The sequence below is a fragment of the Hyperoodon ampullatus genome, assembly GCF_949752795.1.
Source record: "Hyperoodon ampullatus genome assembly, chromosome: 14".
NCBI lineage: Eukaryota > Metazoa > Chordata > Mammalia > Artiodactyla > Ziphiidae > Hyperoodon > Hyperoodon ampullatus.
In genome coordinates, this window is record NC_136927.1 from 25,573,066 (window position 1) to 25,587,292 (window position 14,227).

Below are 14,227 nucleotides of genomic sequence, written 5' to 3' on the forward strand. Positions count from 1 at the left end.
CGTTGGGGCGGGGCGGTGTCACGTTGCTTTGAGGGTCTCCCCTGGAGGTGGCCTTGCGAGGGGCTGGGGAGAAGAGGCATTAGCCTTTGGGTGCGACTTTGTCGTTGCCGAGGCCACGGGCCAGTCCCTTGCGTGCTCTTAGCCTCAGTTTCCACAGTGTGAATGGGGGACGTTAAGTCGTTCAAAATCCTTTTATCCGTTCATACATTTTATATATATATATATATATATATATATATATATATATATTTTTTTTTTTTTTTTTTTTTTTTTTTTTTTTTTGCGGTACGCGGGCCTCTCACTGTTGTGGCCTCTCCCGTTGCGGAGCACAGGCGCCGGACGCGCAGGCTCAGCGGCCATGGCTCACGGGCCCAGCCGCTCCGCGTCATGTGGGATCCTCCCGGACCGGGGCACGAACCCATGTCCCCTGCATCGGCAGGCGGACTCTCAACCACTTCGCCACCAGGGAAGCCCCATACATATATTTTTTAAAGCCACATATGAGCGATCACATCTGCCAGCTTTGCTAGGTGCTGGGGTTTCGGCGGCGGTGGTGAACAAGTGCTTTCTTTCATGGAACTTACATTCTGCAAAGAGAGGCATACAGCGGACAAATAATTGCACAAATAATTGTTTAGTCACCTCTTTGGTGAATGCTGCCAAACGGATAGAGAAGAGGGGACCTGTCCCTCTTAGGATGGACGTGACAGTTGAGCAGAGGAAGGAAGGTATCTTAGAGTTAGCCTGGGGAATGGGGGAAGAGGGGTCCACACAGAAGGAACCGCAGGTGTGAAGGTCCTGAGGCCCAAGAGATCGGGGTGCATTTGCGGGACAGAAAGGAGACCATTGTGGCCCTGGTGCAGGGGGCCAAGCTTGGGAGATGAGGCTGGAGAGGTGAGACCAAGCAGGAGGGCCTGGGTGGCTCCTGTGAGGATTGAGGGTTATATCCTAAGAGCAAGGGGAAACCAACAGAGTTTGGGGTTTTAAGCAGGATAGTGTCCTGACAGGAGAGGAAGCTTTGTGGAGTACAGCTCTAAAGGAGACCAGAGGGGAGCAGTGAGAGCAGCTGGAAGCTCCTGGGGCCCGAAGTTGAGGTAATACTAGTGATGGTGGTAGTCATAGAAGGAGGGATCTGACCCAGATTCCTAAAGCGGAAGCCACAGGGCCCTGGGGCTGATTCGGTTGGGGTGAAGGAGGGAGAAGGTAAGAATAACAGTTTAGTAAAATGAGGATAGTAACACCTGGGATAGGCGCTGTTGTGATTTAAATAGGCAATAGAATGCCTGACACATAATAAAGGCTTAATATATGCTAATTTTGTAAATAATAAAGACTGCCTCTCTGTTCAGAGCAGTGTTCTTTGTAATGATAAAACCTAAAAACAATTTCAATGTCGATCAACAGAATGATGGAGGGATAAATCTCACAGAGATTGTTTTTTAATATTTATTTATTTATTTATTTGTGGGCACTGGGTCTTAGTTGCGGCACACGGGATCTTTGTTGCCGCGTGCAAGATCTTCGTTGCAGCATGCGGGATCTTTAGTGAACCCATGTCCCCTGCACTGGCAGGCGGATTCTTCAGCACTGCGCCACCAGGGAAGCCCCTAATGTGCTTTTTTAACAGCAGCAGCAACAACAACAAAATAGCCATTATTGGGAATTTGCATTCTTGAAATATTGAAACCTAGCAAATATTCTCATAAATAATTTTAAATAACTGCAGTACTGATTTTTAAGCAGGCATTATTGGTTGTATACTGTTCCTATTTTAATTTTTTACAATTTCTCTTCACCATCTAAGATTTTTATACTTGCAGTATAACATGGCTACGGTAACGTGCACAAATCTGAAGGGTATGGCTCAAAGAATCTTACAAAGCTGTACACCTGTGTAACCTCGCCCAGATCAAAATATAGGTCATTTTCAATTCTTTGAAGGCTCCTTCATGCCCCTCCCCAGTCGGCAGTCCCAGCCCTTGCCCAAAAGCACAAATCTGATTTACATCACCTTCGACTGATTCTTCCTGTTCTTGAACTCTGTAAAAGGGCATCCACAGGGTGCATTCTCTTTGCTTGCTGGCTTCTTTCGCTCTCCATTAGGTCTGTGAAACTCACCCATGCTGTTGTGTTTATCAGTAGTAGGTTCATTTTTAATGCCCAGGAGCGGTCCATTGTGTGACTCTACCATAGCTTATCCACTCTCCTGCCACCCAACATTTGCAGTTTCCAGTTATAGGCTATCATGAATTAAGCTGCTATGAACATTCTCGTCCGTGAAATCGGGGGAATATTTTATTATACCAGGTACATGGGAATTCATTTTGTGATTCCCCATTTTAAAAAATGCCCACTATTGTTAATATGATGACTGTATCATTATGACATGAACCTGATTAGTGTACCACATAAAAGAAACCATCGCCCCCCGCCGTGCCTACAAAACGGAACAAAACAATAAGTAAAATGGCTCCTTATGGGACCTGGGCATCTATGAACAGGCTTGTCTTCACACACCCTGAAGTAGGAGGTTGGCGATGCTGTCCCTGTTTTCCAAAGGAGGAAGTGGATTCTGGGATGTCAGGTGACTTGTCTAAAGTCCTAAAGTCCTGCAGTTAAAAAGCGGCAGAGCTGGATTTGTAATCCGTGCTTGCTGGGCCTGGGGAATCCCAAGATGTGTCAGCTGAGGCCTTCACCCTCACCCAGCTGACCCAGGTCAGGAAATGCAGAAGAAATCTATGCACGGCTGTTACTGGGTACACAACTGAGTCTGTGCCAAGCATGGGCTGCAGCATCACTGTGGGCGTGGCAAGAGCTTCCAGAACTGGAGGTAAAGTCATCAGCAGAGAGCAGGACCAACTGTCCTTGGAATACCGCCACCCCCCCCAGAAAAAGATTGCTCCAGTGACCAGGAGCGTGCAGGCTGGCAGCTGGGATACCACTGCTGCTCCCCATGGTCACTTACTGAATGCTCACCGCCTGCTTGCGCCCTAGGGGAGCTTGGGTGTACCATGTGGGCTTCCGTGAAGTCCATTTCCTTTCGAGGGTTCCAGAGAGTCCTGGGAAGTGCTCACACACCCTGTGGGCACAGCCTCTGCCCTGTACCCGTGGTCTCTGCTCTTCCTGTCATCTCTGAGAGCTGTTTCTCCAGGGGTGGCAGGCACATTCCCTGAATCACTCCGTTTTGTCCACACAACAACACTGTGGGAGCGACAGTATCACCCCAGTTTTATAGATGAGGAAACTGAGGCCCACAAGAGTAAGTGACTTGCCCAAGGTCACATCGCACAGGGTCAGTGGCAGGGTGGGGATTTTCACATCAGCTTCGCCAGACTCCAAATTTGGAGTTGTTTTCTCACCACTCTGGTCTGCCAGGGTGGAGCAAAAGGGAAGGCAGGAGTGAGGGGCACAGAGTTTGGGGAAGATGGCAAAGATGAGTTTTTAAGTGTTTACAACGCCCCATGCAGGAGGGAGGCTTTGGGACAGACGGCAGAGCCTGATACGGACAGCAGAGCATGATTTGGAACTTGACTCTGGTTCTGGGGCAGAAGGGGCTGGTCGTTCAAGGCAGGCCCTCCCAGGTCTTCAAGACTCCTGAGGGCCTGAGAGTCTCACACTATTTTAAAAAGAACAATAGTTTTATTTGAGGATAGCTCAAAGAAGTCATTTACAAAACGCCTATTGTTTTCAAAGCACAGCTTTTCATAAAAAGCAATGTCCACCCTTTAATACATGCTCTAGTACACAGGTGTGTGTCGGGGGCTGCCCAGGACCCGGGGAGCCCCGCGGGCCCGGGATGTGCCGGTGCTCAGCATTCCTCATCTGAGTTGTCCTTGGCCCACCAGCAGACCTTTGGGGGTCCGGGGGTGGCCTGGGGGCCAGCGGGGCCAGGGACAGAGGCCGGGGCCGGGGCCCAGTTCACCCAGCCAGGCCCTCGGGGCAGCACGTGGCTTTCATTCAGTCTGAAGGTGCGGTAGTTCTCATAGTGGACGTTGTGTGTGATGTCCTTCAGGTCTTGGAGGTGGGAGCTGGGAGATGGGCGGCAGGTCAGCAGGACTTCCAGGGCATCCTCCAGGGCCCCCGCAGCCCCCCAGGCTCCCCACATGCTCACCGGATGAGCAGGTCTCTCAGGAGGGGGAACTCACTGTGAGCCATGTTCTCCACTGCAAGATACGGCACCAAACCCCTGAGCGCAGGCTCTGTTCCACGCCCTGCCCTCAGCCAGCACCGAGTAAGCGCCTGCTGTATGCTGCACACCCCCTGCCACCGCCAGCCCTTCCCCACATGTCTCCCTGTGTTAGCCCACCTCCCGTTTGTTTGTTAGTTCATTCATTCATTCACGGCTGTGTCCCAGCCCCTGGTACAGGTGGCTCCTATAAACAGCTGTTGAATCAGCAAGGCCTTCCTCTGCTCCCTCAGGTACCCCCTCCCATCCCACATTTCCTTCACTGTGCTTTTCACACCTGTCCTTGTCTGGTCAGCTCTGTGGGCACAGGGATATTATTGGTCCCGCTTTCACTGTATCCCTTCAGGAATTCCACATAGCATGCCCGGCACATAGTAGGCCCCACAATCAATTCTAGTGAATGAATAGGGTGCCTCCTGGGTGCCAGGTATCATGCAAAGCAGAGGCTCTGCCCCCTCCAACCACCCTATGAGGTTGATGTTACAATGATACCCATTTGACTGCGAGGCAGCTGAGGCCCAGGGGGTCGGGGAACTTGCCCGGGGCTTCTGAGCTGCACAAAGAAACTTGATCCCAGGTCTGTCTGTTTCCTGTGCTGGGCTCTGTGGTGGGTGTAAGGATGCCAAAGGCAACAGGGCTTTTCAACATGTTCTCCCCTGAGCCCTTGCCAGGGCCCCTGCACTGACCTTCAATGATGCCCCACTTCGTCTTCCGGCCCAGGACACACCTCCCATTCACAATGTGCTCTCGGTCAGCCCCGACCACAGCGAAGGGGATCCGTTCCTGCAGGGAAGGGACAAGATCGGAGGGTTGGCCCCAGCCGGGAAGTGGAGAGAGAAGACACTGAGGTAGGAACGTGCAGGATGCTGTCCTTTGTGGGGAGAGAAAGTGATAGAAGGAGCACAGATATCTGAAGTCAGAAGACACAAAGTCTAATCAGTGTGCCTCGGTTTCCTCATCTGTAAAATGGGAGTCATGACAATACTGATGCAGGGCTCTGTGAATGTTTGGGAAGCATAAATTTGGGCTTAGCATAATGAAGGGATTAGCAGAACAAGTCTTGGAAGCCAAGTGTTACTCAGAGCTACATTAGTGATATAATTCTGCTCATGCCCAATTTCTTACCACCTTCAACCACTATCATGAGGTTAAGAGATAATTTTGTACTATAATTCGAAAAGATACATGCACTTCTTAGTTCATAGCAGCGCTATTTACAATAGCCAAGACATGGAAATAACCTAAATGTCCATTGACAGCTGAATGGATAAAGAAGATATGGCATATATATATACAATGGAATATTACTCAGCCATAAAAAAGAACGAAATAATGCCACTTTCAGCAACATGGATGGACCTAGAGATTATCATACTAATTGAAGTAAATCAGAAAGAGAAAGACAGGGACTTCCCTGGTGGCGCAGTGGTTAAGAATCCGCCTGCCGATGAAGAAGACATGGGTTCAAGCCCTGGTCCAGGAAGAACCCACATGCCACGGAGCAACTAAGCCTGTGCGCCACAACTACTGAGCCTGTGCTCTTAGCCCACGAGCCACAACTACTGAGCCTGTGTGCCACAACTACTGAAGCCTGTGTGCCTAGAGCCCATGCTCCCCAACAAGAGAAGCCACTGCAGTGAGAAGCACATGCACCGCAACCAAGAGTAGCCCCGGCTCGCGGCAACTAGAGAAAGCCCGCGCACAGCAATGGAGACCCAATGCAGCCAAAAATAAATAAATAAATAAATAAATTTAAAAAATGAAAGAGAAAGACAAATATTATATGATATCACTTATATGTGGGAATCTAAAATATGGTACAGATGAACCTATCTACAAAACAGAAACAGATTCACAGACATAGAGAACAGATTTGTGGTTGCCAAGGGGGTGGGGTAGGGGAGGGATGGACTGGGAGTTTGGGATTAGCAGATACAAACCACTATATTAGCAGATACAAACCAGAGACTGGATAAAAAACAAGGTCCTACTGTATAGCACAGGGAGCTATATTCAAAATCCTGTAATACACCATAATGGAAAAGAATATGAAAAGGAATATATATATATATATTTATAAACACGTATATATAAATAAATATATATATATATATATAACTGAATCACTTTGCTGTACACCAGAAACTAACACAACATTGTAAATCAACTATACTTCAATAAAAGAAATTTAAAAAGAGAGAGAGAGGACTTCCCTGGCCGTCCAGTGGTTAAGACTCCGCCCTTCCGCTACAGGAGACATGGGTTCGAACCCTGGTCGGGGAAGATCCCATATGCCGCGGGGCACGGCCAAAAAATTAAAAAGAAAGAGAGAATTTTGTAAACCAGGGGCTGGCAAGCTATGGTTCCTGGGCCAAAGCAGGCAAGTTCGTTGGCATACAGCCCCCGTCATTCATTTACTCTTGTCTATGTTGCTTTCATTCTACTACAGCAGAGTTGAGTAATTGCAACAAAGTCTAAAATACTTACCATAGTCTGGCCCTTCACAAAAAAAGTTTGCTGAGCCCTGTTGTAAATTCTGGTTGTTTACTTATTCGTGGAAGGAAGTGGAGATTAAACAGGCAAGTGCTGCATGTAGGTTTGTTTTTCTAAGAATTAGGTTGTGATGGGGAATAAATTGAGGCTAATAATAATAACTGTCTCTTGCACACTTATTATGCATCAGCCCATATTTGACCCTCAATAGATGTTATATATCTGGATGATTTATTGAGAGGTTAATTTGAATACATGCTCGTTTATTTCCCCCAGCACTGTTCCAGCTGTGAGCAGGCTGCTGTCTTTGCTGGCCTCAGGACAGAAAGCAGAAGGTCAAGCCTCTTTGAACCTTTCACAGGAAATACTGTTCATTGCTCCAACTGGGAGCGGAAAGAGGGAATGTGTGGAGAATTTGGATGCCAGACAAGAAGCAGGGTTTCTATGTACAGATGTGCAGTCTGTGCACTGCACAAAGGTAACCCACCGTGAGGCTGTGTAGGGCTGAAATCCCATGCAGGCTCCCTTCGGTGAAGGAAGCTACTGCCTTTTTCTAATTCAAGCTAAAGTGCTGTGTAGGTTAGCAGGGTCCCTGGGGGAGGGAGTGGAGGCCAGGTGTCTATGGATGAAGAATCCCAGGCCTCACCCAGATGCTTTGCAGGATCCAGACAGACTGACATTGAATGTACCACAAGGACAGGAAGATGGGGGCTTGGAGGTGAAATTCAGTTGATTCAGAGAAAATGAAGATGTGGCTATTTCCTTTCTTTCTTCCCCTCCCCCTTCCTTCCTTCCTTCCTTCCTTCCTTCCTTCCTTCCTTCCTTCCTTCTTTCTCTCTTATCTTTTCTTTTCTTTCTCCCTTCCTCCCTTCCTTCCTCTCTCTCTTTCTTTCTCCAACTTTACTGAGTATAATTTACAAACCACAAAATTTGCCCTTTTAGAGGTACAGTTCAGTAGTTATCAGTATTCTCACAAGTTGTGCAACCATCACCAAAATCTAACTCCAGAGCACTTTCATCACCCCAAAATGAAAGCCCGTACCCTTTATCAGTCACTCCCCATTTTCCCCTAAACCTCCCAGCCCCTGGCAACCACAAGTCTATTTTCTATCTCTATAGATTTGCCTATTCTGGACATTTCATGTAATGCAGTCATATAATATTTGGCCTTTTGTGTCTGGCTCCTTTCACTTAGCATCACATTTTCAAGGTTTATCCACATTGGGTTAGGGTTAGGGTAGGATCTATCAGAACTTTATTCCTTTTTATGGCTAAGTAATATTCCCTTGTATGGATAGACCACATTTGTTTATCCATTCACAAGTTAATGGACATTTGGAATGTTTCCACTTTTTGGCTATTACAAATAATTCTACTATGAACATTTGTGTATGAGTTTTTATGTCAACATAGGTTTTCATTTCTTTGGGGAGTGGAATTGTTGAGCCATATAGTAACTTAGTGTTTAACCTTGAAGAATTGCCAGACTATTTTCCAAAATGGCTGCACCATTTGACACTTCCACAAGAAGTGTGTGAAAGTTCCAATTTCTCCACATCCTTACTAACACTTGTCATTCTGTGTCATTTTGATACTAACTACCCTAGTGGGTGTGAGGTGGTATCTTATTGTGGTTTTGATTTGCATTTCCCTCATGACTGATGATGTTGAACAATTTTTCATATGCTTAGTGGCCATTTGTATAAATTCTTTGGGGAAATGTCTATTCAAATCCTTTGCCCATTTTCAACTTGGGGTACTTGTTTTTTATTGTTGATTTGTAAGAGTTCTTTATATATTCAGGATACAAGTCCCTTATCAGATATATCATTTGCAAACATTTTCTCCCATTCTGGGGGTTGTTGATATGACCTATTTCTTGCTCACCTTGAGTTTGTGGATGAGTGGAGATTCATACCTGCTAGAAATGTATGAACTTTCCCCAAGTTGCAGAGAGAGACGAATCTTCAGGTGGAAAGGATGAGTGGGAAGCACATCACCCAGCCTCGGTCCTACCAGCCTCCCCACCTCCCATGGCCTCCTACCCGGATCTTGCTGTTGAGGATCTTGTCATTGATGTCCTCATCGAAGCACTTCTGTGGATACACCTCTATGCCGTTAGTCTTCAGGGTTTCCTGGATCTGGGGACCACACACAGATGACCTCAGCCCACCTGTGCACTGACCCCCCCTCCACACCCCCACTGACCCCAGACTTGTCCCAGGTGCCCAGATTACCCTGTGCCTGAAGGCCTCTCGCTCCTCAATGGTCAGGCTGTCGGCCCGGGCGATCACAGGCACCACGTTCACAGTCCGGCAGAGCCGCTGCAGGAACTTGATGTCCAGGGGCCGCAGGCTGCTCAGGCGGGGCAGCCATGGCAGTGGGCATATGATGAGCGGGTGCCAGCCCACAGCCCACCCCGGGGGTCCCTCCTCCTCCTCTTCTCCTCCCCACGCAGGTGGCCCTCTGCCCACCGGCTCAGCCACCTCACCAGTGCCCGGTGGGCGGCACGAAGTACACGCAGCAGTGCACTCGGGTGTCGGGGATATGTCGCTGCCTGGTGATGAGGATCTCCTCCTGCAGGTACTGCTCATACTGCTCACTGATGTAGCCCAGGATGGGGTCCCAGCTGGGGTGGGAGATGGCTCAGCCTCAGAACCTCGCCAGGAGCCCCCCTCAACCTAGGTCCTCTGGGTTCTCTCCCCTTAGGATGACCAATCGCCCCATTTGCCTGGGACACAGGAATTTCAGTCCCACACAACCTGAGGCCCTTGGTCACCCAAGTACCATCCCCCCACACCCCTGTATCTTCAGAGAGACCCCTGCTTACTCTTCCTCAGCTTCCTCTTCTGTAAAATGGGGACAGTAAGAGAGCACCTACTTTGTAGGGGAGGAGTAAGCATTAAAGGAGAGAAATTGCCGCAGCCTGGTTCAAACCACCAGGGGCTCTCACCCAATTGTTGCCAGGGTCCCTTCCCCCCACAGGGCTATTGTCAACACAGCAGCCAAAAAGATCCTTTTTCTGCTCAGCCTCCAGTGGCCAAAGAAAAGCCAAAGTCCTTATGTTGCCCTACAAGTCCCTACCCCATCCCACTGCTGAGCTCTGCCTCCCCTCCCACCCCACCCCCACTTCAAGGCTTTTGCACCTGCCGCCCTCTGCCTTGATCACTCTGCTTAAAACTGCACTCCCCCACCAACTACAGCTCCATCTCCCTTTCACTCCCAGAAGTGTCCTGTGTCAGTGATAAAGAGTTCAGGTTCACCCTCCACAAAACTGATTAATTTTGTTCAGTTTGCCTCCCCACACCCATGACAATATACATTTCATGGAGACAAAGATGTTCATCAGTTCTGTTCATTGCTGTATCCCTGTGTCTAGAACAGAGCTTGCACATACTAAGTGCTCGGTGAGGTGCTGTGTGCAGGACTGGCTTCACGGGAGTGTGGATGCAGCCGGCACCCAGGGCTCTGAACCAAGAAGGGCCCATGCAGGGCTGAATGCTCTGTGGGTGTGGTCTTATAATTCTTAGTAATTTTTTTTTTTTTTTTGCGTTACGCGGGCCTCTCACTGTTGAGGCCTCTCCCGTTGCGGAGCACAGGCTCCAGACGTGCAGGCTCAGCAGCCATGGCTCACGGGCCCAGCCGCTCCGTGGCATGTGGGATCTTCCCGGACCGGGGCACGAACCCGTGTCCCCTGCACCGGCAGGCGGACTCTCAACCACTGTGCCACCAGGGAAGCCCCTTAGTAATTTTTGAATAAGGGCCCCACATTTTCATTGCACTGGGTCCCACAAGTTGTGCAGCCAGTCCCAATTGTGTGTGTGTGTTTCATCTCCTTGAGAGCCTAGAACAACTCTGCAAGGGGGATGTCGTCATCCCCAAGTTACGAAGAAGGAAGAAGAGGCTCAGAGAGCTTGCGTGGCCAGGCCCAGGTTATACATCTGGGAAGTGGTCAAACCCAGGGGTCCTGACTCTGGAGTGCGGGCTTCTATCCCCCTGCCATACCATAGCCTCTATCAAGTGCTTCCAGGCAGTAAGCTAAGACCTTTACATACTTGACTCCCTTTGATCTTGGGGGGAGGGTTGCACACACCCACTGTACAGACGAAAAAACTGAGCCTCAAAGATGCCACAGCCAGGTGGCTCCAGGCCTGGATGTTTCCCAGAGACTGGAGGAGCTGGGCAGGGGCAGCCAGGGCTCTGCCCTCCCCACCTCCCCGCCAGGACCCACCACTTGTCGTTGTTGATCTGGTCCCCGAAGCCGGGTGTGTCAGTCACGGTCAGCTTAAGCTTCACGCCGCTCTCCTCGATGACTGTAGGGGGAGAGCAGAGGGGCTGAGAGTGGGCCTGGGTGGGTGGGGTGAAGGAGTGCTCACTCACCGTGGGTCACAGACTGCAGCTGCAGCGTCTGGGGTATGGGCACCCCCAGGCCCGGCATGGTGGCCTTCCACATCTTGGACTTGAAGAGTGTGTTCACCATGGTGGACTTGCCCAGCCCACTCTGTCCTGTGAGTAATCACATGGCAGCAACAACGGTGGATGCGTTAGGCATGTTTCTGAAATTCTTAAATAGTTTTAGAAAATAAACTGTTTTCTAAGTATAACAAATACAGCAAAGCACGTATTATCATAAGTCTCCAGCTCAATGCCTTCCCCCATTTTTTATTGAGGCAAAATTCATATAATAAAAAATTAACATTAACCATTGAAAGTGTACAATTCAGTGGCATTGGGTACATGCACAGTGTTGTGCAACCACTACCCCTGTCTAGCTCCAAAACATTTTCATCACCCCAGCAAGAAACTCTATATCCATTAGGCACTCACTCCCCATTCCCCCTCCCCCCAACCCCTGGCAACCACTAATCTGCTTTCTATCTATGGGTTTGCCTATTCTGGACACTTCTTTTTTCTTTTTGGCCGCGGCACTTGGCTTATGGGATCTTAGTTCCCCAACCAGGGATGGAACCCGGGCCCTAGGCAATGAAAGTGCCGAGTCCTAACTACTGGGCCTCTGGGGAATTCCTTGGACATTTCATATAAATGGAATCTTGCAATAACTGTCCTTTTGTATCTGGCTGCTCCCACTCGGCATAATGCTTTCAAGGGTCAGCCACACTGCTGCATGTGCCAGAACTTCATACTTTTTCATGGCTAAATAATATTCCATCAGATGGATAGACCACACTGTGTTTATCCATTCATCTGTTGATGGGCAGGTCAATGCATTTTTACAAATTAAACCACCCATGTATGCAGCACCAGATAAAGACACAGAACACACAGCTCCGCCCAAGACCACTCCTACCTCCTCACAGTAACTGTTAACACAGCTCCAGGGACAGCCGCTCTCCTGACATCACTGGTAGGGAGCAGCGCTGCCCGCGCCCCTACTTGGGGAATCACACAGCACGTGCTCTTTCATGTCTGGCTTGTTTTAGTGAGATTCCCCTGTGCTGCCTGAGCTTGTAGATGGTCCATTCTCCCTGCTGTGCAGGCTTCTCAAACTCCGCGGACCACGCCCTGCAGTAGGAAACATCCTACATCACAGGGCAGGACACACTTTTGTGTCTAAAACTGAAACTGGGACTTCCCTGGTGGTGCAGTGGTTAAAAATCCGCCTGCCAGTGCAGGCAACACGGGTTCGAGCCCTGGTCTGGGAAGATCCCACCTGCCGCAGAGCAACTAAGCCCGTGTGCCACAACTACTGAGCCTGTGCTCTACAGCCTGCGAGCCACAACTACTGAAGCCCATGTGCCTAGAGCCCATGCTCCACAACAAAGAGAAGCCACCGCAATGAGAAGCCCGCGCACCTCAACGAAGAGTAGCCCCTGCTCACCGCAACCAGAGAGAAAGCCCACACGCAGCAATGAGGACCCAATGAGGCCAAAAATAAACAAATAAATAAAATTTAAAAAATTAAAAAAGAACTGAAATTGTCCTTTGGGCTGTGCTATCCAATATGCGAGCCACACCTGGCTATTGCCACTGGCAGTATGGCCATACACCAATCTGAACTGAGATGTGCTGTTGGTGTAAAAGAATAAACCATATTTTGCAGACTTGTTATGACAAAAACAATGTAAATGATCTCATGAATAATGTTTTATATGGGTTACATGTCGAGATGATAGTATTTTTGGAATGTATTGGTTTAAGTAAAAAAGACAATTAAAAGTAAGTTGTCCTGTTTCTCTTTACTTTTCTAAAGGAAGCTACTAGGGAATTTAAAATTATGTATGTGGTTCCTATGACATTTCTTTTCTTTTTTTTGGTCACGCTACGTGGCATGCGGGATCCTAGTTCCCTGACCAGGGATTGAACTCGGGCCTCCAGAAGTGGAAGTGCAGAGTCTTAACCACTGGACTGCCAGGGAAGTCCCCTCCTATGACATTTCTGTTGGGTACCCCCACCTTAGAATAATGCCCTTAGTTGGTGCTACACACTCTGACATTTTATGTTCCATTATATCCAGTTTATTTTGTGAGAAGTGTAGTTTTTGACCTACAACATTAATTTTGCATATATAAAAATGCAATTCCAGATAAAACTGACCCATGGGGAACCTCCTAGATGCCAGGCACTGTGCTAAGCCAGATGAGGAAACTGAGGCAGCGAGGGGTCAGAAGCCCTGCCCCAGGTCACACACTGGGGGTTGTTAAGGCCTGGGACCAGGATCTGAGTCTGGTGTTCCCTACTTCCTGCCACACATGGCCTCCCCTTTTATTGCTTTGTTTGCGTTTGGTTGGGGCTTCATGGTGATTTTTGTCTTTTCACAATTCAGTGTTTCCCAGATTTCCACCTACAACACTCTTGTGACATAAGACTATCAGGCCCACTTTACAGATGGGGAGACTGAGGTTCCGAGAGGCGATAGGTCCAGGCCCACAGGGTGGCGTCCATTGGTCTGTCCCCGTGAGCCTGAGGCCCTTCACTCACCAACGACCATGATGTTGAACTCAAACCCCATCTTCATGGCCTTGATCTTCAGTTGGTCCAGCACGGCCTCGATGCCCACATAACCAAGCATCTCACAGGGTAGGGTCCTTGGCCTGGAGGCCCGTGACGAGCTGGGGGAGGGGGACTGCCTCAGGGGGTCCATGGGGCTGAGGAACAACGATGCCTGTCATCTGGGTGGGGTGGGGAGAAGGGGGTCGCTGGGGCTCCAGAGGGGGACCACCCGAGTTCTCATTTCTGAACCCTGACTCCTAAGACCTGCTCCCAGGCACTCCTGTACTTCATGCCCCCTCACCTATGCACCCCCCAAGTCTCCACTGCCCACGGGGTTTGTCGAGGGGTGCCTGGGAGAGCTGCCTCCCAGGGGAGACTGAACCCGCTTTCTGATATGCACCAGGCCCAGGGATCTGTCTCTCCCCACTCGGACTCTCCCGCAGCAGAGCGTGGCTGGCCTGGCAAAACTCAGGGGCTGGACCCATGGGGGACAGAGAGAGAGAGAAGCAGCCTCATGTGGCACCTGGTGGCCTTGGATCCCTGTGGGAGCCTTGGGGGGCTGCCCTGTTCTGGCAGACCCTGGTTATGTGCTGAGGG

At 49.4% G+C, this 14,227-nt stretch overlaps 1 protein-coding gene across 1 annotated transcript; it reads right to left on the reverse strand.

The window, feature by feature from the left end:
* Positions 1–3,808: 3,808 nt before the first annotated feature.
* Positions 3,809–13,781, reverse strand: SEPTIN12 (septin 12; the record flags this gene model as incomplete). Its single annotated transcript, XM_079718991.1, has 9 exons — positions 3,809–4,028; positions 4,112–4,163; positions 4,873–4,969; positions 8,725–8,820; positions 8,917–9,034; positions 9,171–9,308; positions 10,911–10,992; positions 11,060–11,185; positions 13,619–13,781. 9 exons carry the CDS (start codon positions 13,779–13,781, stop codon positions 3,809–3,811), a joined length of 1,092 nt encoding a protein of 363 aa, XP_079575117.1.
* Between the last annotated feature and the right edge of the window lie 446 nt (positions 13,782–14,227).